General features: G+C 32.3%; 1 protein-coding gene across 5 annotated transcripts; it reads left to right on the forward strand.

Moving 5' to 3' along the window:
• Positions 1–601: 601 nt before the first annotated feature.
• LOC143225952 (uncharacterized) lies at positions 602–18494 on the forward strand. 5 transcript variants are annotated; one of them, XM_076456218.1, is made up of 5 exons: positions 602–1036; positions 3037–3202; positions 15776–15947; positions 16889–17097; positions 17518–18494. In XM_076456218.1, exons 1-5 carry the CDS (start codon positions 948–950, stop codon positions 18139–18141), a joined length of 1260 nt encoding a protein of 419 aa, XP_076312333.1. In that variant the 5' UTR covers positions 602–947; the 3' UTR covers positions 18142–18494. The 5 variants fall into 5 exon arrangements, with proteins under 5 accessions (XP_076312333.1, XP_076312332.1, XP_076312335.1 ...); XM_076456217.1 differs by having other exon boundaries at positions 604–1036; positions 16886–17097; XM_076456220.1 differs by lacking the exon at positions 602–1036 and adding an exon at positions 1105–1184 and having other exon boundaries at positions 16886–17097.
• The last annotated feature ends 4619 nt before the right edge of the window (positions 18495–23113 follow it).

Below are 23113 nucleotides of genomic sequence, written 5' to 3' on the forward strand. Positions count from 1 at the left end.
CTATATACAATCTCATAACCTCAAACCTAGAACATGCATACATAGATTTTTATACATGTTAACTCTGTGGAATTCGATTATTTGCAACAAATAAAACAGTTTTAAGAAAACAAAATACTATTGTTGTACAAAGCTTCATATTGATCGTGTCATATCCTTAAAAAAAATGCAGTTACAGAGTATATCTAGCCTGAATTGTCGAATATCACATGTCATAAATACAAAGAATGTAAACGACGAATCTAAACAAAGATGTGGGCGACTTCACATTGATATCGATTGACGCCAACTCCCCAAGTAGAGCCAATGTACGTTAAGACAAGCATTGTAAAATTACTATAGAGAATTTAATTCTATTCTAGGTATGCAGCCAATTTTCTCGTAGAAATTTTATTGTTTATAATATTTACAAAATTATCACTAAAACAAAATTATTAGTAAATTACACTTATCATTATTTCTTGGAATTGTTATTTTCATTTTTAACTAGAGGAGAGAATATTGAAACTATATTTGAAATGTAACTATATTCTCCTAACATACTTCCCTCCATTTTTCCCACACATCCTCTCTGATAATCACTACGCTTTCCCGCGCGTTCCTTACAACTGGACAGCTGATCAGCCATCAGTTTTATTACTACGTTATAGTAAAGAGTTCCAAGTGAAAATATAAAACTCGAAAATAATCTTTAAATTTATAACAAATGAGTATATAATCGTAGCTTTTAAATGTATTTGAAATTTTGTGGTTTCTATGTTTTTACAAATTAAAGTATTATTTGAAAATGCGGTAGGAACACAACGGCACACACCATGCTTTTCCCGCCAAACGTGGTTGTTACGTGAAACAAGACAGTTGATGTGAAGTGTTATCAAAAGTTAGTTTAAACTAAGCGTGTAGTTTAGTGTCAGCTGTTTAAATCTCTTGATTGTAAACTTATTAAAATGGCGTCGTATAATCGAAATAACGAAAAACGACGAATATTTAGTGAATTAAGGAGACAGCAAGAAGAAGTTATAGGAAGCTTATGCAGGTAAGCTTACTGAATGAAACCATGATATTTTATCTTTTCATTCGGATAGAGATAACCAACTGTATTGTGTAAAGAACAATTAAATCTCGTTTTGCTACACAACTCGACGCTAATGTTATTTTGTCATTTACAGAATTATCTTACTTGGGTAAGTTTTGCATATATATATATATATATATATATATATATATATTATTACTTTAAAAACTGATATGTTTAAAATACATATAATAATGACATTTCTACCTGCTTGAAGTCTCTCGTAAAATTTATTTCAAAAGCTAACTTGATAAACTATTTAGCATTAGATTAGGTCTCTTGCTTAAAACTCTACTATGGAATTACTCTTATTTTTATAGCCCAGCTAGACAGTTGTAACATTCTAGTGATAGCAAGTTAAAAAGTCGCCCAGTTTTTAGTTAGCCTATGTTCAAAGTAATAGAAACAAGTTTGGTAAAGTTTAAGTTCTTGTGACTGCTACATGTTAATATATGATGTCATTGGCCCATGTTTTTTTATAGCCCTTTTTATGGGGCATACAATTTCAAGTGTAGCTAATTGTGAGGGACTAGGTAAATAGCTTAGTTATCACTTATAGATGATTTCTTTCAGTGTTTGTAGCTTGGTCATTTCAATTATTGACATACATTTTAATAATAAGTTTCCTTTCAATAAATTTGCTTAGTATGTGTTTTGATTAAGAGTTACGTTTTTATCTACACTAATGAAATATAATTCTTTAAACATTCAATTACCATACTAACTAAATTAGAAAATTTAAGTCAATCTAAGATGACTTGAATACACAAGCGTTTAATTCATATTCAGCTTAAATAATTTATAAAAATACAACAGCAGTAGCTTAGATTGGCCTAAAATTAATTAGTAGGTGCATATACATGCTTTGAGCTATATTAGTGCACCTGTCCATAAACACTTCGAATACGAACAGCTAGTATGCTAGTTCCATCGATGAAGAGTTTTATTCTCTATTTCTTGGAAAATTAATTAGTAGGTGCATATAAATGCTTTGAGCTATATTAGTGCACCTGTCCATAAACACTTCGAATACGAACAGCAAGTATGCTAGTTCCATCGATGAAGAGTTTTATTCTCTGTTTCTTACAAAATCAACATTCCTTGCTGATTATTAAGCCTTAATTTACTTGAGTCTAAGTCACATAAAAAACAATGTTATCATGTAGGCTAGCAATCTAAAAAAAGTTTTTACTAAACACATATTTAACTTTATTGTACACTTGACTGAAAAACATGTTTTATTCTTAATTTTGACATCTTATATTATTAATTGATCTGTGCAGTAACGATTGAAATGTAACGTGAATTAATTTGCCGGCGTGCTTGCTATTGGTACAGCCCTAGTGCTACTTTCCATGCTTGCTATGCACATAGTGTAGTAATGGCGTCTAAACGCTTTGGCACCGTGCCAAGATCGTAAGTTTCAACAAAAATAGTTAGTCAATCGGTTGTTTCGTGTCTACTGTCTGGCAGCCAAGAAAACGAACCCGCCGGGGAAACACTCAGCTAAATCAGATGTGGTGAGAGATCAGAATTTTTTTTTTTTCAAATATGTTGAGGTCTTAGACCTCGGTTTGTATTTTAAAAATGCTTAATCACGAATCACCAACCAATACAATAAATATTTATTGGATAAAAAAGGAAGAAGGAAAGCAAAAAGTTAATAAAAATGAATCCTTGTATGTATTATGACTAGTCATTTTTGAAATATTATAATTAAAACTAGGTAATAGAAATAAATCAACCAGTTTTAGAAAGTAATTAGGTGAACCGCATAAAATATGACTGCTCTTTTCAGTTGAAAGTTTCTCTAGTTACCTTGTCATTAAGGTTGTTAGCTTATTGTATAACACTTTCAAATCTAATTTACACCTATTTCAAATAAGAATAATATTTACTTTGTATCTTTTGTTTATTTAATGTTTCTCGAGATATTGTGATTTTTAATATTTTGTGGACAGGCTTGGAAGTAGACCCGTTTCACCTAAGACACAGATGGAACAGGAGAAGCGAATTCGTCGGGAAATAGCTAACAGCAACGAAAGACGCCGGATGCAAAGCATAAATGCTGGATTTCAGTCGCTCCGCACCTTGTTGCCACAACACGAGGGTGAAAAGCTCAGCAAGGTAACTAAGCAACCTAAACAACACAATAGCATCACATGCTTAGAAACCACTGAGAGAATATTAGATAATTAATAATAGAAAGCGAAAATAAATGAATAATGAAAGTTCTAAACAAGTGAAACGTAGCTGCAATATTTATAAGTTGTATGTCACGGTCTGACTTTAATAGCACTTTACCTGTACAAACCCAACTGCAATTTATGCAGCAATATAGGCCTAAATAAACAAATAACCCCTTTCACTAGCATTTTTATTTAATTTTTAACCCCCAAAGATTAGTTTAGCCTCTTGTATAGAAAACTTATTAATTATTCAAACATAATAATAAGTACTAGAAAAATTAACAAATTGTTTCAACAATTTCATGTTCATGTAACAGGTTGAGTATATATTTTTGGTTTAGTGGGTATTATTAAAATGTGTGATACTGTAGTAGATACACGCACGCACACACACACGCGCGCACACACACACACACACACACACACACAAAGTCCTAATTTCAGACAATATGCAAGTTTCTTTTACAGATGTAGTAAAATTTTGGAAAAATATACGTATAATGTTTTGGTTCCAAAGCTTTGACTTGTGTACAAAATCATTTTATTTTTTCAATTCAAATTTGATTAAATTGGTGTAGAGAGTGAACCAACAGGTGTGAAATCAAAATATTTTCTGCGAGATTCGTTTATTTATTTCAGTTAGTTCAGGTTCACGTTCAACGATGCCGCGTACAGATATTTAAGGCCATTACTACTCCGTACATCCATCCATAGATCCGTGGGTGGTTGTGTCGACAATTTTGAAATGTTGTCAAACCAGTTAGTTTTTTTAAAAAAACTATTTTATTCAATTTATTTAAGCTAAAATATTTCGCATCTAATGAAATAAAAATATTTCTAATCTACCATTTCTTGTGTTTGTAAACAGAACACCATAAAAAAAAAAAAAAAGCATCTCCCAGTATTATTTTTGCTTTTCTATACTAATTCGTACAGATTCATCGTGTTCTGTCAGAATAAATAGATTGAAGCATGAACCTCGGGGACACTTCTACACATACCTTTTTCTTTTTTTTCCAATACAAGTTTTAACAAGTCTGTTTAGTTTGTTCTTAGTTTTCAGTAGTTGTGTAGTATGTAATTTAAAATTTTATTTGCTAATTCATTGAATGTATCTTCCAGATACCGTTTTATATATAATTTTTCTTGCGTCTGTAACTGTTTTCATTTAAAAATAAGGTTAGCAAACCCGTATTTCTATACCATTCTTTGTAAGCAAAGACCAGACAGTATACAGACAGCAACAGTAAATAAGCCGTAGGCGAATCAAAAAGTTACTTATTGTTATGAAATGTGTTTATTACACGCTGAAACAGAACGATGTCTAACGTGAAAGCAGAACCATGAATGTAGGTCAGGCGTGTGACCGTTATTTCCTGTGACGAGTGCGTAGAGGCTCAGTAGACCGGAAATCATGACATTGGTAGTGGGAGAACTTATAATATCTTTATATATATTGCATTAGTTCGGCTTTTAAAATAAATTTGACAAACATTGCTTTCTGATATTAGATTAACCCTTAAACAGCGGAATGGTGTTGGTAACAGCATCAAATGATGATGGCCGTCATTTAAGAATTAAAAAAATATTGGAAACTGAAGGTAGTAGCGGTATGTTTTACACGGTTTATTCTGGCTTTGTTTTATTGTAAACTATGTTTATCTTGTCTTCAATAAAGGCAACCTTTATAAAGTAATTCTGTTGTAATTTTCAAGCTTTAAGTAAATTATACTTTTTATGTTTTAAATGTTTGACCATAAAGTTCCCTTGTTCTTTTAAAATATGTTTTTAGGCTTAGTGTTTGGGCCTTTTAACAGTAGGAAATGTAACTTAATAAGAAGTGCTATTCGAGATGTATAAATATGATTTAAAAGGCTTTGTAGACTACTTGTCTCATGGTTTTAGGACCTCTACGTGCATACGTTTCAGTAAGGCATTGCACTATTTACCTTATTGGAATAGCTAGTAGTGAGACAGCTACAGTAAACATGTATGATATATGTGGCTCTAAGGTTAAAAAAAGAAGTGTCCTTAAAAAAAAAACCTAAACCTTCGGCACGGGGAAGGAGGGCATATGTAAGCCTAGCTCTCAGCACAACGGTTTTAGCCATACATTCTTCAATATACATAAATCATGTTCTTGGTTTTCTTCTCAGAACTTACTAGGTTGCTTATTCCTTTATTATAGGTAAACGCGCGCTCCCTCAATGTTGGACTGATCCACATGTGTACAAGGATTTTGTTTACAAATAAGCTAGTGTTATTCAGTTTACTGTAAAACAATTCATGGATAATCATTTCATCTTTAAACAACATCCTGCTCTTACATGTGCTCAACTTGCTACGTTATTCATTATCAAAGTGTTTGCTACAACACGAACTAAGTAAACAGTTGTAGTCTGTTGATACCAAAAATTACGTTTTTATCAGTATGCAGATAACTTAGTGTATATGAAACTGTATTTATGTAGGAAATTAACGCTACTGAAATGTACTCGCATATTTGGATTCTTGTTTTTCTACAGTTATACATGAATAAAATAACATGGTATTTCTATATCTGTTGCTAACCAGCAGCATACAACTTTACATTAAAATATATGCTTAATGTTGTTTTTTTTTTCAGCAACGGTACGTTATTACAATTTAACATATTCTTTGAAAGAGTGGTTTGTAACTTGTGTAAAAGTACAAAATAAATGTAATTAACCTTCTACAAACATATATTGTTTTTATGTATATTATTCCCAATAATTTATCAGTAACCTGAAATTTTGAAATTCTGGAGTGTGTAGTGCGGAAGGACTATCCTATAGCCTTACACAAACAATAATGACAGCAACTTGTGATAGTGAAATAATGAAGTGTTCAAAATGAGTAAAAACACAGGTATAAGACAAAAAGGGTTTTGTATAAGCCTTCTTTTTTCTAACACGGTTTAACGAACCTGATGAAGAGCTCTTGCCCGAAACGTTGCAAATTAATATAAAGTTCTTGTCATATGCATGTGTTTTTACTACTTTATAACGTTTGGAGCAAAAGCTCTTCGTCAGACAGGTTAAACCTTGTTAGAATTCTAGAAAAAGGCTCAGACAAAATCGTTTTTCTCATAACTTGTGTTTTTGCTCATTTGAACTTTTTTCTTTTATTTTAAGAGTCGTGTGCTCTTTCTTACTGTGTGTTTCATCAACAGTTTTATGTCATGTTTGCACTGCACAACCTTGCTCAGTCAGTGATATAATAATCTTAGAAACTTTTTTTTCCTGAAAACCTGTTTATTATTTGATAAAGAGAATTTTATTTCTAAGGTTACACAATTTCATCAAGTTAATATTGAACCTATACAAATAGTACTCTGATTATCCGTTAATATAGATGTTTTTCACTCAACACAGTTCTGCACCGTTTACTTGTTTCATATACTTTTTACATTCTTTTGTATTCACACGTACCTAAAGCATATTTATAAAGAAATTCTAAATTTAACCTATTCTACCTAACGTTTTAACAGTCTCATAATTTTTAGTATTGTTGTTGGTGAAATTTCTAATATTCTACAAATTATCGTTTTGCATGTTTTTTTTTATAAACTTATCCAATTAATTAATTATAAATGATAGAGCAGAGACTTGTGGTATAAAACATGTTTTCGTTATACACTCCTTGGTAAGGGCGTTCAAAGTCCAGTATATCTTGGTGGAAGCGCTCGCCTTGCTCCTTTGAGTGTACTCCCATGTTTTTGAATTTATCAAGATAAGCGTCAAGGATATGGACTTTCAGGTACATTCTGCAGCCCGTTTTACCGTAGTTTTTCACGACAGCCTGAGCTAGTTCACATAATTTTTGTCCTTGTGACTACCCAAGAAATCCCGAACCACTGCGACAAAGTTGCTCCAAGCTCTTTGTTTTCCTTCCTATTGAGCTTCTTGGGGAAATCTGTGCACTCCAGGATCTTTTTTATTTGTTGTCCAACAAAGACACCAGTTTTGACTTTTGCCTCAGACAGCTTGGAAAAGAAGTCTTGAAGGTACTTGAAGGCTGCAGACTCCTTATCAAGAGCTGTGACAAATTGTTCCATAAGACCCAATTTTATATGTAATGGTGGGACCAACACCTGGAGGCCCACTAGTGGCTCACACGTCTCCGATAACCTTCCAGCCATGCTCATCATACTTCAGGACTTCTAGCAAGGTCTTGACGCTGTTATATCCCTCTTTGAGGTGCACCTGAAGATATTTAAATTGTAAAAGGTCTAAAATTTATATAATATAAAATCTTAGTACTCAAGCAAGCAAAAATTGTCCGTGTTAGCTTCTAGAGGATTTTTGAAATGCTCGCAGGTAAAATGCTGTCACAGAGTACTTTTTCGCTCTTGTCTTGATAAATTGGCCACATACATAGCAGAATGAGTCTGAAGAATGCTTGCAGTTTCTTGCTGCCATCTCTGATAAAATCAGATAGGTCTATGTGTTCACTTAGGCAGCTAGAATTGAACTGAAGTGGTGAGTCCTTGTATATATATTACTATGAAAAGTTCTAGAAAATTTTAAAAGGTTCTTGTAAGTTTGAGAAAATTCTCTATCAACTACTCAGCACTGAATCTACCTGGAATGTTCTGGAAAATTGGTAAATTTGAAAATTCTATTACCAAGATCACAGAAGCAAAGTTTGAAGAGAAAAATAGGTCTTTTCCATTTACTTTAGGCATAAGCAATTGAGAAATAACACTTTCTGCCCAGGAACAAGAAAAAGTAAAAATTGTGTTACATAGTGTAATGAGATAAATCATGGTTAAGGTAACCGAATAACCACGTGAAGTTCATAGGCACTTTTTACTTCTTTTAGTTAATTCACCTCTGAAAGCACGTGTGTAATATTTATTGCACGGTGTACGGTTTCGGGAAGAAGCTTTCTTTCTTTATATGTACCAAGCCTGTATTTATTTCACTGTTTATTAGACATATAACTCCTAAACCTCGCAACTTATGATGTTTTATAGTAATACACTGAACTGTAGGGCTATAAATGAAAAGTTCTGAAGATAAATCCTTTCGTTCCTACCATACAGTTCACTACTTTTTCACTTCTTTCTTCAGGTATTTGAAAATGTGTTTTACACGCACAGGCAGATGTTTGGTGCTCTTGTATTCTTGTGTACAAGTTATAAGCCGCACGTGTTTTCTTCTCTAAAATAGGTGCAGCAGCTTTTTTGTATACACACTACCAGCTTTTTGAAAAGACGTTTTAAAAAATGGCCATTTCTTGTTGGGAGGGGGGGATCTAGCAGGTGCTAGTAGAATGAGGCCTATTCACGTTTCCACTGTACCGGAAGTGGTCGCAACTGGAGCCTTCTGGAGGAATTACTATTATTATTTTTCTATCAGGTATTGAAGACATTGTGAACCTAGACACAGTATTGTTGTACCTGTATTTTCATTCACACGAGATAGATTTTAATCGGTAAAGAAAAAGTAAACTGGATGCAGGTATCCATTTTTCCGGAACAGCCAGATGGTATCTATTCATTGTTTTACTTTCCACAGAGTTGAGATATAAATCAGTATTTATTTTATTTTTATTAGTTACATTTTAATTTCTTTGTGATCAGCTATTCGGCTAGTTAAAACTTTAGTTCGTGCGGAGTAACAAGTTTTAGGCTTATTAAATTATTTACTTATTCTTGCTTCATTATTATCACACAGTATATTACGTTTTCAAACCTAATTAGAAGTAACTTGCAACCTGTTAGAATTTAGCTTATGTGTTTAGATATTTATTAGTTAAACTTTGTCAGGGTTGCACCATTTCGCTATCATCGCTAATTAATTATCACCTTCGTTGAGGCTAAACTAGCTAGTGTTTTATAGGTTACTAACTCCCTATCTAGGCTGATGTTTACTTCTAAAACCCACGTGAAACAAGTAGTCTACATTCTTTTGTATTTATTATACCAGGTGTAACAGTCTTTCTTGATAAACATGCTTATAAATAATAAATTTATTCAGCTATAATATTTGTCAAGAATTCTACGTTTTTCTAAGAACTGGTTAAAAAAAAGAGATTACGATTTGAGATGGTTTTACTGATATATTTTTTTTTTATTTTTGGTTGCACAATATACAGAGAAATTGCTTAATCCTAGCATTACTATAAGTTGGGACATGTAGCTTTCCATATTTTGGCACCACGTATACATTGCATATACATATACATTGATAAGTATTGTAAGAGGCATAAATACCAGGTGATGTTTTAGTAATTTCATTTTATTTTATAGTGAGACAAAAACAAATATATAATTAATGACATTTAGTATAACATGAGCTAGTATTAAAGTCTGCATCTTAAGTGTAAATTGTACTTTACACGGGGAAAGGTAATTTATAAAATTTGAATATTTTTTCTTGTTTTCATATAAAAATCGTCAGCTGTTTGTCTTAGGACGGCTTACGTCCGTACCAACACATGCACTGCCATAGTTAGTGCCGTTTTTTAACGTATTCTAAGGGCACACGAGTGACAGCAAATAAGAGTATTTTAACCATAATACTGCCATAACTAGTGCCGATGAGACCTTTCGCCCAATACAAAGAAGACGTCATGCCGACTGAAATACGATAGATATTTAATGAAATATTTAACGTTAATAATCTGCTATTTTTAGTTTAATTTACTGTCATCCAAACGAACTTGCGCACACAGAATAAAACTATATTAGCAATTTACGAAATTGTGTGCAAGTAAATAGGAATATCTTATAATAGGATGCAGAGGAATTCTAGTGGTTACTAAAACAACAAAAATTTTCATTCAGAAAATTGTAAATTTTCTTATTCAAAGTTTCCCAAAAAAATGTATCGTGTCACTATTTACTCAGCATAATGCTCTTGATGTGTTAGTGATATTTGACAGTTTCGGGTTTCCCTTTTTCAGCAGAAGTACTGCTATAAACTTTTGTCTTACCCTCCATTTACACGTTATGAATGTATATAATATACGAGTTTACTCGAAAAAAGTTCCTGGAATAAACGCAAGGCAATGAAATTGAAGATTTTTCTTGTGTTAAGTAAGCTATAAAATTACTTTAATTTGTTATTCATGAAAAACTTGTAATAACAGTGATAATATTTTTGGAGGTTTATTATACGCAAATATGGCTAACCTAAATCTGTTAAATTTGTATATCAGGTGATTAAGGTCCAGAAACGTCGATAACAAGAAGATTGCGCAACTGATGAATCAGTGTATTCTGATCAATATAAATGTTTGTCCTTGAACATTGCCCACCTTCAGTGAGATCAGGCTATTAGGTTAGCTACATTATCTACTGGGTTAATGTCGTTTTAATCTTTGGTCTCAGCGGCAGGTCTCTGGACATCCGTGATTCACACAACACGAAAATCCATTGTGTGGCTTTGCGCTTAACAACAAAGCAGACAACATTAGTAATATAAAACAAATCTACCTATTGAATTAGTTCAATTATATCTAAAATATAGAAAAGTAGTTATTACTATTGTCATTATTCTCACAAATAAAATCCAAATAAGTGGTTAATAAAAAAAAAAAAAAAACTGATAATGAATAAAATGCGCTAAGACACTATTACAAAGTGTCTGTCGAGAATGATCTTTATCCAAATCTACCAACAAAGATCTGTAAGTCGCTTGATGTTAAATAGAAGCAGTGGAAAACAACGTTGTTATACACACACACACACACACACACCAGTGCTGATTTTGCATTTGTTTTTGTGAATTTCACGTAAAGCTACAGAAGGATTATCTGCACCACGCGTCCCTAATTTAACAGTGTAATACAATAGGAAAAGCAGGTAGTTATCACCACCTATCGCTAACTCTTGTAATTAGTTAATCAACGAATAGTAAGATTGACCCCCGAGCATGTTTGATGTGATGGGCATTCGAACGCGTGCCCCTCAGATTACGAGTCCAGCGCCTTAACCATATGACCATGTCTGGTCGTGCCGATTTTATACTCAGCATAGTTCACATCTTCTAATAAATCTATGGACATTTTGAAAGAAAACAAAAAATCTTTCAGATAATAAAATTATTTACTTGGATTAAAAATTAGTACTTTTATCACCGTTGGTAACATAAAATTTCACTGCTAACTTATCCTTAAATGTAAGTTATACGTATTTGTCTATCATATTTTCATAACATATTGTATTTAAGAATGAACGTATATGTCACATTTCTCTGAAGTTGTGATATATTGCTAGCTGAATATGTTGCATATGAATTCGAGGCCTGGTTGGTACAAATAATGGATTGCTTTATAGCGTTAAGTAACTTAGAGGTATGTGTCCTTGACAATCCTCGGGACAGGAAAGTTCCGTCTTAAAATTACCCCGAGGGAAATGGAGTAAGGAGCATGTGAACGATTTTCATTTCTAACGCTATGAGAGTTATTTTCCATGGGAATATAAGTATTCAGAAGAAGAATGATTAAGGTTATGCTAGTCTTATAAAAGGTTATATATATATATATATATATATATATATAGATTGTTTTCAAAAGGTGCATCTGTGTGACACGCTTACATTATTGGTACTAGATGTGCAAAACACTAAAATTTGTTTGCGAAAACAATGACGAAAAACTAACTTTACCTTTCTAGGAAAGAGCAGGACAATAATATTTAAAAATATTTTATTCTGCACAACTTGTATATACATGTGGCACTACAACACCAGTGAACCAACTCCAGAAAATCAAAACACAATCATGTGTTTGCATTAAACAGTACTTTAATGTTCCAGAGCAGAAACATTGAAGTACTTCGCAGTTTGTGCTGATAATAATCCTCTAATGTGTGTTAATAAATATTTCGTGTACAGTATCGTCTGTTACGATTACCTAGCACTACTTGGGAAATGAATCTAATGCGGAAAGGCCAATATCACAATTATAAAAGGTATTTCATGTTTTTCTCAAATAACATGTTTTTAATTAGTACTCGCATGTCGTTGCTGTATCGGCGTTTTGTCGTTGAGGATCAGGTTCACTCGGACTTCCTCCTCCGATTCGTATGTATTGAGTTGTACATTTTTAACTAGTGCATACTCCACAGATTGGTTTCACAATTCACGCTGCTATCATCAGATCGTTCGTTATAGGGTAATTGGGCTTTTTTTTTTTTTAATTTCCCTGTCTGGATATTTAATTTAATTTCGATTTAAACTTTTAAGTTACAGAGGTTTTGAAACTTTTGTCGGTTTATTAATAAAAAGAAAAGTGGAACTTGTGCAATACGCCGGTACCCAAATATAAATCACCACTAAAGGATTGTTGTAAAACAAGCCTAAACTAACTAGGACAACTTTTGAAATGTTAAAAGTAATGTTTGTGTTCATAACGAAATTTTTTGTTCATTTTACACTTTTGTTGGTTTTTTTTTGTTGTTGTTGGAAGGGCTATATTTTAGATGTATAGAAGGTAAGATGGAAATCAAGGTTCACTCACTCTTCAGGTGTCGTTTTATTCGTGGCTTCGGCACGTGACTTAGGTTTTACCAACACGTCACCGTTTGTTATTGGATATTTTACAAATTACTATTTGAATAGGTTCAGCTCGTGTTAATCACTGGCCCTCAATGGAAAGTGATATACTTAGCATTCCACTTAACATCGAACAAGCTAGCAATTCCAGATGGTGCTGTATTTTTTCCTCTGTATTCTCCAAGTTATTCAAATAATGTTTCACAGGTGTATGTGTGTTATTAAACTATCTTTGAACAAATTAGTTTCAGACATTAAGTCGATGAGATTTATGCAGTAATTAATACAGTGATTACAGAGTACGGCCTGAGATGTGAATATTAGCAGTCATTATCTCCAGTATATCGAATTAGAAATATATTCGAAATAAGTAGATAATCAGACAAGATAGCTAACATTTTTATATCTTCAATATGGTGTGCGAGAATATGTTTTGTGCAATTGTAACTTTGAACTAATATAAAATAGGAAACACACCTGAGAATAGAAAACAACGTAAAATGAAGGAAATTTAAAGTTGTAGGTAAATTGTTAAAAATAGCGTTTCAAATCCGTTATGATAGAGCCATTTAATTTCATATAATCACACTGTATCGTGTGCAAAATATTTATTGCAACAGTTGTTTTGAAACTATAAATAATGTTTAAGATAAATAGAAAGTACGGAGCCAGTGGAGTTATCCATATCATTAACTATTAAAAAAATATATTAACATTTCATGGTAAGGTACTATCTCGGATCGCAACGAAAATTTTGCAGTTAGGAATTAGTTAAAAGCTGTGTAAATGTTTCATTTTAGTAACGAAACACTTTTCTTTTGTACAGTAATAGTGTTTTGTTCGTGATACAGCCGATACTGTGATAGTAACTATTTTGTTAAGTAATTATATTAGAACTTGTTACTGCAGGTGTTCAGAATACAAGGTTTACAACACTCCCTCGTGTACGTGACATGAACCATTCAAAAAAGAAATACGTGTTTGGTTCAATACAAAAAAATAACGTGTTAGTATATATTTCTTAAAATATCGTACCTGTGTTATCATTATGCTTCAACCAGCGTACCCAGATATTTCGACAGTTTCCTCGTACGACTGACACGTGTGTTATAATCGTTCATCTATTAATTCACTAATAACAAAAACTGGCCTATAATGTAATGACTTTGACAGATAATGTAATGAAAACGACCCAACTATTATGTTAAGATTTTAACCGATAATGCTATAAACAGAATTATGACTGGTGCCAGGCCACTACACTTATGTTTATTCCAACAAATCAAAGTGTGTATTTTCGAGAATTTCCCGTGTTTCATCGTTCGCAAAGAAGCACATAACAGCAGATCTTCGGTACTGAATGAGTATTGCATTCTTTCGGTGGTTTTACCTTTTTTTAATCACCCCTTCCCTCACATTTTCAGCACTTGGACTTTCCTTTGTTTTTGTGAAGTCCATGAATTACTTCCTGTGACCTCAGCGTCATTTCTGCACTTTAACTTTAGTTATGTGGCTAATACAAATAAAACTCATTTCTGTGTCTTAGCACCCGGAGTTCAGTGAAACAAATTGAATGCAGTATATTAACTGGCTACATAATATTCAGACTGTAATGTTAGAATTTTAACACGGAAGTAGTGCATTATAGTAGGAAATCTTTTTCTCTGTGCATTTCTTGGAGAAAACTGCTTGAACAGATGTGAAAATGTTAATTAAAAAAAAAGATAAATTTTGATGTTTGTTTGTTTTGAATTTTCGTGCAAAGCTACACGAAGGTTATCTGCGCTAACTGCCCCTACTTTATCAGTGTAAGACTAAAGGAAAGGCAGCTAGTCATCACTACCCACTTCTAACTTTTTGGCTACTCTTACGAATGAGTAATGGGATTGAACATTGAATTATAACGCCCCCACGGCTAAAATGGCGAGCATGTTTGGTGTGATGGATATTCGAACCACGACCCTCAGATAACAAGACAAACACCTTAACTACCTGGCCGTTGCAGGTGGTTGGTTATATTTTGAAGCAGTTTTATAAGACCTTGAGATAAGTATGTACAGCTCCTTAAAAAAAAACTGTAGACTCTTTCAAGCCCTAAATAGAACTGCATTTAAGATAGACAGATAAAATTAGGATTTGAGTTTTACTACAGAATACTGAAACTTTAAGGTTTACTTTAATTGTTCATGCATGGTTTTTCTGTTGAAATATTGCTATTATGTGCAGGAAATATTTTTGTTTTTACTTTAATCTTAAAATACAAAAGATAAAAAGTATGTATGGTTTAAATATACAAAATATGTATTCAATTAATATGTCAAAGAAATAATCTTCAAACCAGATTAAATTATATGAAAGTGTTATTTTGCTAATCATGAATGTTTAGAGATTATAATAGTCAGTATAATTCTTAATTGGTTTTATACAGGTAAGAAAAGCATATCAACAATATGTTAATTTCATTTTGTTTGTGTAAGCTGAGACAGATGAGATCTTTGGCTTGGTGTAAGTTTACTAGGGCAGCTAAGTTGAACAACTGAAGTTCTTATTAAAGTATTGTTTAAGTTATTACTTCTCATTATGTAGCATATAATGCTGTAGCTAGGAAAGTATGAAGTATTTTAAACTAGTCTTTGCCAGATTTCAGCTTATTTATGTAATTTGTAACTTTCATGTGTTACTGGTTTAATTATTGCATAAAAAAGTGTGAAGTCAATGATCTATAGTATTTTTAATTTTTGTAAAAACAGTTTTTAAATGTAACTTCCAGTTTTGCCAAATAGCTTCTCAATACAGATAAGTTTTAAGTTCACCTTCTTATAACTTTATTCTGACAAAGTGAAATTAACCAGCTCTTTTAATCACAGATATGCAAATTAAAAATTAATATTTCTCGCTAACATATTTATCTGTTAGTCACTTACAGTAATAGGGTTTGCTTTTTAGTATTAAATACGCATAAACTAAATTCTTGTACCCTGTAGGCTGCCATACTGCAACAGACCACTGAATACATCTATCAGTTAGAGCAGGAAAAAGCCAGACTGTTGGCTCAGAATTGCCAACTAAAGAGGCTGCTCAACTATCAGTTGCACATAGATAGTGATGGAAGCAGTCCTGAATCTCCATTACCTAAACGCAAAAAAACTGAAACAGGTACGTACACAGGATAATTAGAACCTAGAGACAACTATAAGAACATTACTTAATACTACTTAAGCTAGTATGAAGTCAATAAATAATGATTATTGAACAATAGAAGCTAAAACTTTTATCATGTAATTGCCAAAACAGATGCTTCAAAATTATAAACGGTATTCATTTTGGTATTCCAGTTAACTAATATAGCTTAAAATGAAGCTTTGAAAAATATACAGCCTTATAAGCTTTAATTAAAACTTGCATTTTATTTCTTCTCTTAGCAGACAGTTCTGAAGCTTTCTTTTAATGAATTTTAAAGTGGATATACTTCTTCATTCATCAATGTTAATCTTTTAAAGAATAGGGCTAAAAGCAGTGGTAATCTTAAATTTTGTATAGTACAACTGTTAGTTCATATATTAGCCTTTCATAACATACTTTAATTTCATAATTAACAGATACTCTCTCATTAATATAAGTTAGGTTGATGTTAGATAATGGTTAATTTGCAAACTAAAATACTTGATTTAGACAACAAAAATTCTATATCAGTAACCTAGAATTAAAGTATTTGATTTTGTTATAGTTTCTAAGAAATTATAATAATATTAATTTAATAATTTGAAAATGCAATGCATCATGTTTTCAACCTTCTAAGGACATATTTATTACCAGGCTTAGTGATTAAACTGTTTTTCAATTTAAGATGTTTTATACATCTAAAATTTTTATCAAAGAAGTTATTAACCTTAAAACCTTAAATATTTTTGAGGTTAAAACTTGCTTCCCAAGTGAGCTTGAAAAGAATTAGTTAAGTCTAAAGTTGACAGGTTAGCTATAAACTGATAAGCTTCTTTATTTATTCATCTATTTTATGATGTTATAGTTATGTGGCAAATCATAATTTTCCATGATGTCAGAATAAAAGAGGGTTTGACATTATTTGCTTGCAGCAGAGTCTTCAGATGAAGGGATTGGTAGTATGAGTCCTATAGGTGATACTGAATATATATCAGAGGAAATGAAAAAAGAAATGGTTGGCCTGCAAATGCAATCAGACAAGGAGCACAGAATACAAGTAATGCTCAAAGAACAGACTCGAACCTCAGAAACTCAAAGATACCCTGGTCAGATACGAAAAACAATCCCACAAAATACACCAGAGGTAAATATGGCTTATTTTTTAATTTGGTAATGGATGTGCATATTTCAATTTAGGCAGAGTGCATTTATTAGTTTTGAAGGTATTTCATTTTCAGGCTTCTGTTTGTTTCTTGAATATAAACAGACAACATTTTTAACTCAAATGACTGACTGTTTGAACTTTAAGAAGTGCCATTATGATATAAAAGATTGTAATCTTAATAATATGCATTTAAGATTTTTACCTCATCTTTTCCTTGTCAACTAACTTTGGTCTTTTGCACTGAAACCTAATTGCAGTCAAAAATAAAGGTGATTATTTGATATACCATTCTCTTATATCTCGATTCTCATAGCATTATTAATCTTTAACAATTGCTTGTTATTAATTTGGTAGCATATTTGGAATTATAATTGTTATTTTGATTTCTATAATTTGAAGGATTTCAATGCAGACCTACCACCTCTGGAGCAAAAACAATTTCCTTTTGTTTTTCCCAATGGATGTTCTTCTAGCCTAAGTCCTGGGCTACAGAAAACTAAGAATGTATTTGTTTCTTGTCCAAGAAGTCCAACTCATCATGTAGAGAATTCAGAAGATTTCTCTGGAAAGAACTTGCCTATATTCTCTCCTCATTCCATTAATATAGAAACATGTTCGTCTCAGTTGCACATCTTGGGGTCCTCTGGTCAGACTTCACAAACAACTACTACAGCTGCCACTGAAGTTTGTAGTTCCTCTATGAAACCATCTAGGACTGGAGAAACTGTTCACTGCATTACATCACCTCAAACTTATAAAGTAAGCAGTACCTCTCGTCAAAACTTGGAAACAATTGTGGAAGCAATTCGTCACTTAGAAGGTGACCACATGTTCCGAGATGATCCAGAGCCACCGAGGAAACTGCAATCAGAAGGGATAATATCAGATGATATAGCTTCTCACGAAAGTATTTTTAATTTTGTGCCACAGAAAACTAGCAATATAGCCTGTGATCATGAAATCATTCATTATTCTTCTATGAAACAGTCTCGTCCTGGTGTCATTGTTAGCAACCATACATAGTTTTAGTTTTGTGTCACAGGTTTGTCAATTTTTGAGACTTTGTTTCATCACTTATGTTGTAGTAATATGTTTCATATGTAAAGCATCCAGCATAAAAGAAGTTTTGTTTAACTTTTGGTGCCTTTTACGTAAAAATATGTTGACTTCATAAACAGCATTTGTATTATATTACTCACTAAATCATTTTTGCGTTATTGCTAAGAAGACTTTTCGTTGGAACATAATACATAATAATAAAGTTAGCGATACTAAATTCCCTTTTTTGTGTATAGAATGTTATTTGTGCAGTGTCAACACAAATAGCCTTATATCTGCCATAAAAAATAGTAGTCGAATAAAAGGTTTGCCAATCACTGTGTCTCTGTTTTTGATGTTTTAAAAGTAAGCTACATTCTCTAAGTTGTTAAGTTTAGAAAGGAATATTTCTATCATGTTAGCACTTCATGAAACCCTTTGGATACATCTAAAAGTAAGTTTCTAAATTCTAAGTAAAGCCAAACAACTAAAATGGGATATGGTAAAAAAAAATGCAAGAATTAGTAAAACCATTGAATCTTGTATTACTTGTTTTATAAACATACCCTAGTTGAGCTGTTTTGTTTTTATACTGGGATATCTCTGAATTTTGTCATTTAAAATATTTGTTTGAATTTTCATTTGTAATATTGCTTGTTCATTGTACATGATAATTATGTAAGAATATAGTTGTGCAAATACAATGCAATTTTATTTGAGTAACTAGTGAAAAGTTGCAAGTTGCTTATTAGCATCATTATTGACACAATGATAACCTTTATGCATTGTTTCAAGTCGTCTTTCTTAATATACAACTGCCTAAATCTTAAGTTTTATGTTTACTGTACATATAATGAATGTATTTCATTTTGTTTTCATCTGGAGCTTAATAGGTTTGTTGTGTATTCACGTATGATTTATGTGCATTATGCAGGCATAAAACTAAAGAAGTATTTGAATACATGTCCACTAAGAAGGTATAAATTTAATAAGTTGTTCAAGAAAAGACTAAAGAATAATACTATTATAAGAAATGTTTGAATATGTTAAGGCACTTCTATTGTTTTAGCTACAGTATTTTAGATGTTATAAGTACGTAACTTTCTTAATGTCTGGGTTTAATATTTCACAAGTACTGTTGTTCCAGTTGAAATGAAAATGGAGCCTAAGTATCTCTTTCTTTTTTCTATTACTAATTTTTAAATTACGTACAGGCAGGGGGCTTTTATGAAGTTTATGAAATATTACTAATATATTTGTATATGTATATATTACACGTGTTACGTTTTTGACTTTTCTGTCAAGTTATGTCACATGTTACATAATTATCAAACATTTAAAAATCCAACCTGATGCAAGTTTTTAATTCGTACTATCAGATGTCACAGCAACATTTTTTTTTATTCGGATCAACCGCATTTATATACCTTTTTGTTTGTGAGATGCATTCAACAGTAAAAAAATATTAAGCGTCTTTAATTGCTATGTATGCTAAAGATGTCAAACGGGGCGGATTCATTAGTTTAAATCTATATCTACTTGCTTCATATAGTTTTATCTTTTTGTTACGTGCCCAGTTTTTTTGCATTATATTTTGCTTCCACAATAAGAAGAAATATAACAGTACGTGTTTTTTGACGGTTACTTTTTTTTAGTATAAAATGGATATGAAGTTTGTGATTTAAATGTGATGTAATATAATCTACGTGCTCAAAACCATAAGAATAGTTGCACTCCAACATTAGGTGAAACTGTGTCCAAAGGTTCTTTCCTTGTGTATACAGGCCCGGCATGGTCAGGGCGCTTTACTTACAATCTGAAGGTCATCGAATCAAATCCCTGTCCCACACACATGCTCCCCCTTTCAACAACGGAGGTGTTATAACGTTCTGATCAATTCTACTATTCATGGGTAAAAGAACAGTCCAAGAACTGGCAGTGAGTGGTTATGACTAACTGAATTCCCTCTGGTCTTACACTCCTATACTAGGGACGGCTAGCGCAGATACCTCTCGTATAGATTGGCGCCAACTTAAAAAACAAACAAATACAGAAATATATTAGCACCTTTTAATATGCATAAGAAGAGGGTTGAAGCTCTTGTTCCTATGCCCCAAAAGAGTCTTTTTCCTCAGTAATAGCAAAGTGTAAAGAACTATTAACAGCTTGAGTTCATACTTTTCATGCTTCGAGTTGTTATGTAGAAAGAAATCCAACTTTAAAATAAATGGAACGTAAAACTTTGGTATTTATGTATAAAAAAATGTCAATAATAATACGCAGTTTAGTTTTAGATTTCAAAGTGTTTATGAGACTAATTAAAAATGTGTGTGTTTCATTGTAAAGTTACATTGGGCTATCTGCTGTGGGATTTTAGTGTTGTAAGTCAGTAGACAAATAAGGTTATAGGGGATCCTTTTTTTTATCGTGATTTTATCCTCTGTGTACCAGCTGCAACTCATGCAACTCAGTCTCCCCTCGCACTTCACCTCCTCTCACCCTCTGAAAAGGCTTGCATTACAATGCTTGTAAAATGCCTTTTTTGTTAATGGTCCCCCTACCCTTTCACTTTTCTCTGCACGTTGCTGGACAGTATATTACTGTTCGAAACAAGCAGTAAATGCACATAACATTTACATTAACCAAACCTAAAGAAGCTTTCAAAAAAACTTTTATAAAGCCTTCAAAGCGCTTAAGAAATAATTAAAAAGCTATTAGACATTAGTTTGCTTTCACTCACCAATAACATAGGTTATTTACCAGCACTGTAACTCTTCAGTGTTATATTTCTAACCATCTAAACTGGTGTCTGTAATTCTAGTTGAAAAGAGAATTTCACTATCAAATCCTATTTTCTCGTATATTATATAAATATTTCACATTCAGATTTATATCTCAAATTCGTCTCAGTGTATTTGAAGACGGATATCTTCGTGTTATCTCTCATCAGGTTTATTCTTGTGAACTGTGGTATTTATGACTAGTTTTTTGTTTTTTTTCGTTTATAAAACAACACCTGAAGCTCGGTGTAATGAACTAATTTTAAAATTACCAGCATTATCTCTACACAGTACTGTGATTGTGTACTTACCAACTCGGATGTTAAAACAGTGCAAGTGTTACTTCTACATATTAAACAAATTAATTACATCTAATATCTGAACTTCAACCTGAATATTAAACAGTCAGCAACAAATTTCGTTTTTGAAAGTTTTCCAGCAGTTTCCGGTTAACAACAAAGAAATTAAGTCAAAATGAGGCAAATTTTAACCTTCGGCTACAGCAAGATAGAAACGTTTAAAATAATTACACCAATAACCAATATTAAAACTACTTTGAAAAATAGAACGGAAGTTTCTTAATAACATTTAACTAGTAGTGAAATGTTTAAAATGATAATTATGTAACCCTTAACTTTAGCTCACCCATACTGGTTCAGCGACAAGTTTGAGAGCTTATAACATTAAAAGTTAAATATCGATACCTAAAGTGGGTAAAGCACAGATAACGCCCTGTTAGCTTTATGATTAATAACAACCCATTCACTTTAGCATTTTTTATTTGTTTTATTTTAAAATGTGCTTAATGTATTGTTTGGGCTTGTTCATATGGTTTATAAATGTATGATGTTATTTTGATAACCACATTATTACCCAAATGTGCCTCTTCATTTGTGTATAATGAATAAACGTGCATTGTTCAGAACAGTTAAATGATAATCGGAATTAAAACTAAATGTGGCGGGAATTTTGTTTGAAAGAAGAGAGTGGGGGTGCTCGGGAACAATCATTCAACTGCGTTTGTGAATTTCTTTAGCTTCAAATGACTGTTATATTTTAACTGAGAAGATAATATTTCACATTAGTTTTATCGGAAACCTGTGAGATAGGTCGGAGAAAATAAATAATTGTCTTCCTACATATTGTATTGACTGCTTTACTCTTTTCACACAGTAAGAACTTAGTTGAATTTAGTTAGTGTGTTTACTGAACTGGAAGACCGACGACCGGATTTACAAGATGGAGTCTGGAAGCCTGGTCCTGGAGTTCGGGAGAGAATCCTTGTCGGATGCTATGCGAGAGTCAACACCTTTTTAGAACGGGGTGCAGATTCTTGGTGTGGTTCATTGTTAGGTTGAGGCTTTTCTGTGACTTTTGGATCTTGGGATACGGTGTTTTTTATTGTGTATCCTGGTACTGTGAATACAAAGGTGAGTTCTTGATGTTTAACTGTGGTAAGGAAGTTAACTCTTTATGCAAGGAAAAACCTTTAGTGGTCATATACCTATGTTCCTGCCCCTTGTTTTGGCTTATCGGGCTGGAACGCTCAAAAGAATGTGTTATGAGTATTTTATCAGTATAGGTAATGTTTTAACTTCTGAATGCTAGGTGAGATCTGTCAGTTACCTTGTACCAACAGTTAACACTCAAAAATGTCTTTTCATTGGCATATGTATTAGTATTTACAATAACGTTTTCAAAATGTATGAGTTGTCACAGAATAAGATCCTGGATGGTAACTAAGTGTCGCTACATCCCCAGTATCTGTATTGCTCAGAGGAAAAAATCCATGGGAAGGTGACGAATAAAGTAAATTAAATGTAGGAAAGTTTTAAGTAGGAAGAAGTCAATTGTGTTCTTCACTGAAACATGGAGAAAGCATGAGGATTTTGGCGAGTAAAGTTTTCAGTTGACGACAAAACATGAGATTGAAGCATCCACTTCCAGCATGCTCTACTTGGTATTTTAATTTATATTAATTGCATTTCATGGTTTACGCGCTGAGTGACATTATAATTATTTAAATAAATATAATTGATGCCTTTATAATTGTTTTTATTTCAAAAATCTTTTTCTTTAACAACGAATTAAAAAAATGGAATCCAATCAGTCGCGGGCTGTTGCAAATTGTGACCAAGTGTCATTATTGGATTGTATAACTACTTACAAACAAATGC

Source organism: Tachypleus tridentatus, chromosome 9 (genome assembly GCF_004210375.1).
Source record: "Tachypleus tridentatus isolate NWPU-2018 chromosome 9, ASM421037v1, whole genome shotgun sequence".
Lineage (NCBI taxonomy): Eukaryota > Metazoa > Arthropoda > Merostomata > Xiphosura > Limulidae > Tachypleus > Tachypleus tridentatus.

Bases quoted from the DNA above. Each gene is read 5' to 3' on its own strand.
- LOC143225952 (XM_076456217.1), top strand. From the start codon at position 948: ATGGCGTCGTATAATCGAAATAACGAAAAACGACGAATATTTAGTGAA. The intron at 1,037-3,036 runs GTAAGCTTACTG...TTTTGTGGACAG, and splicing joins GTTATAGGAAGCTTATGCAG to GCTTGGAAGTAGACCCGTTT. The intron at 17,098-17,517 runs GTAAATATGGCT...TATAATTTGAAG, and splicing joins TCCCACAAAATACACCAGAG to GATTTCAATGCAGACCTACC.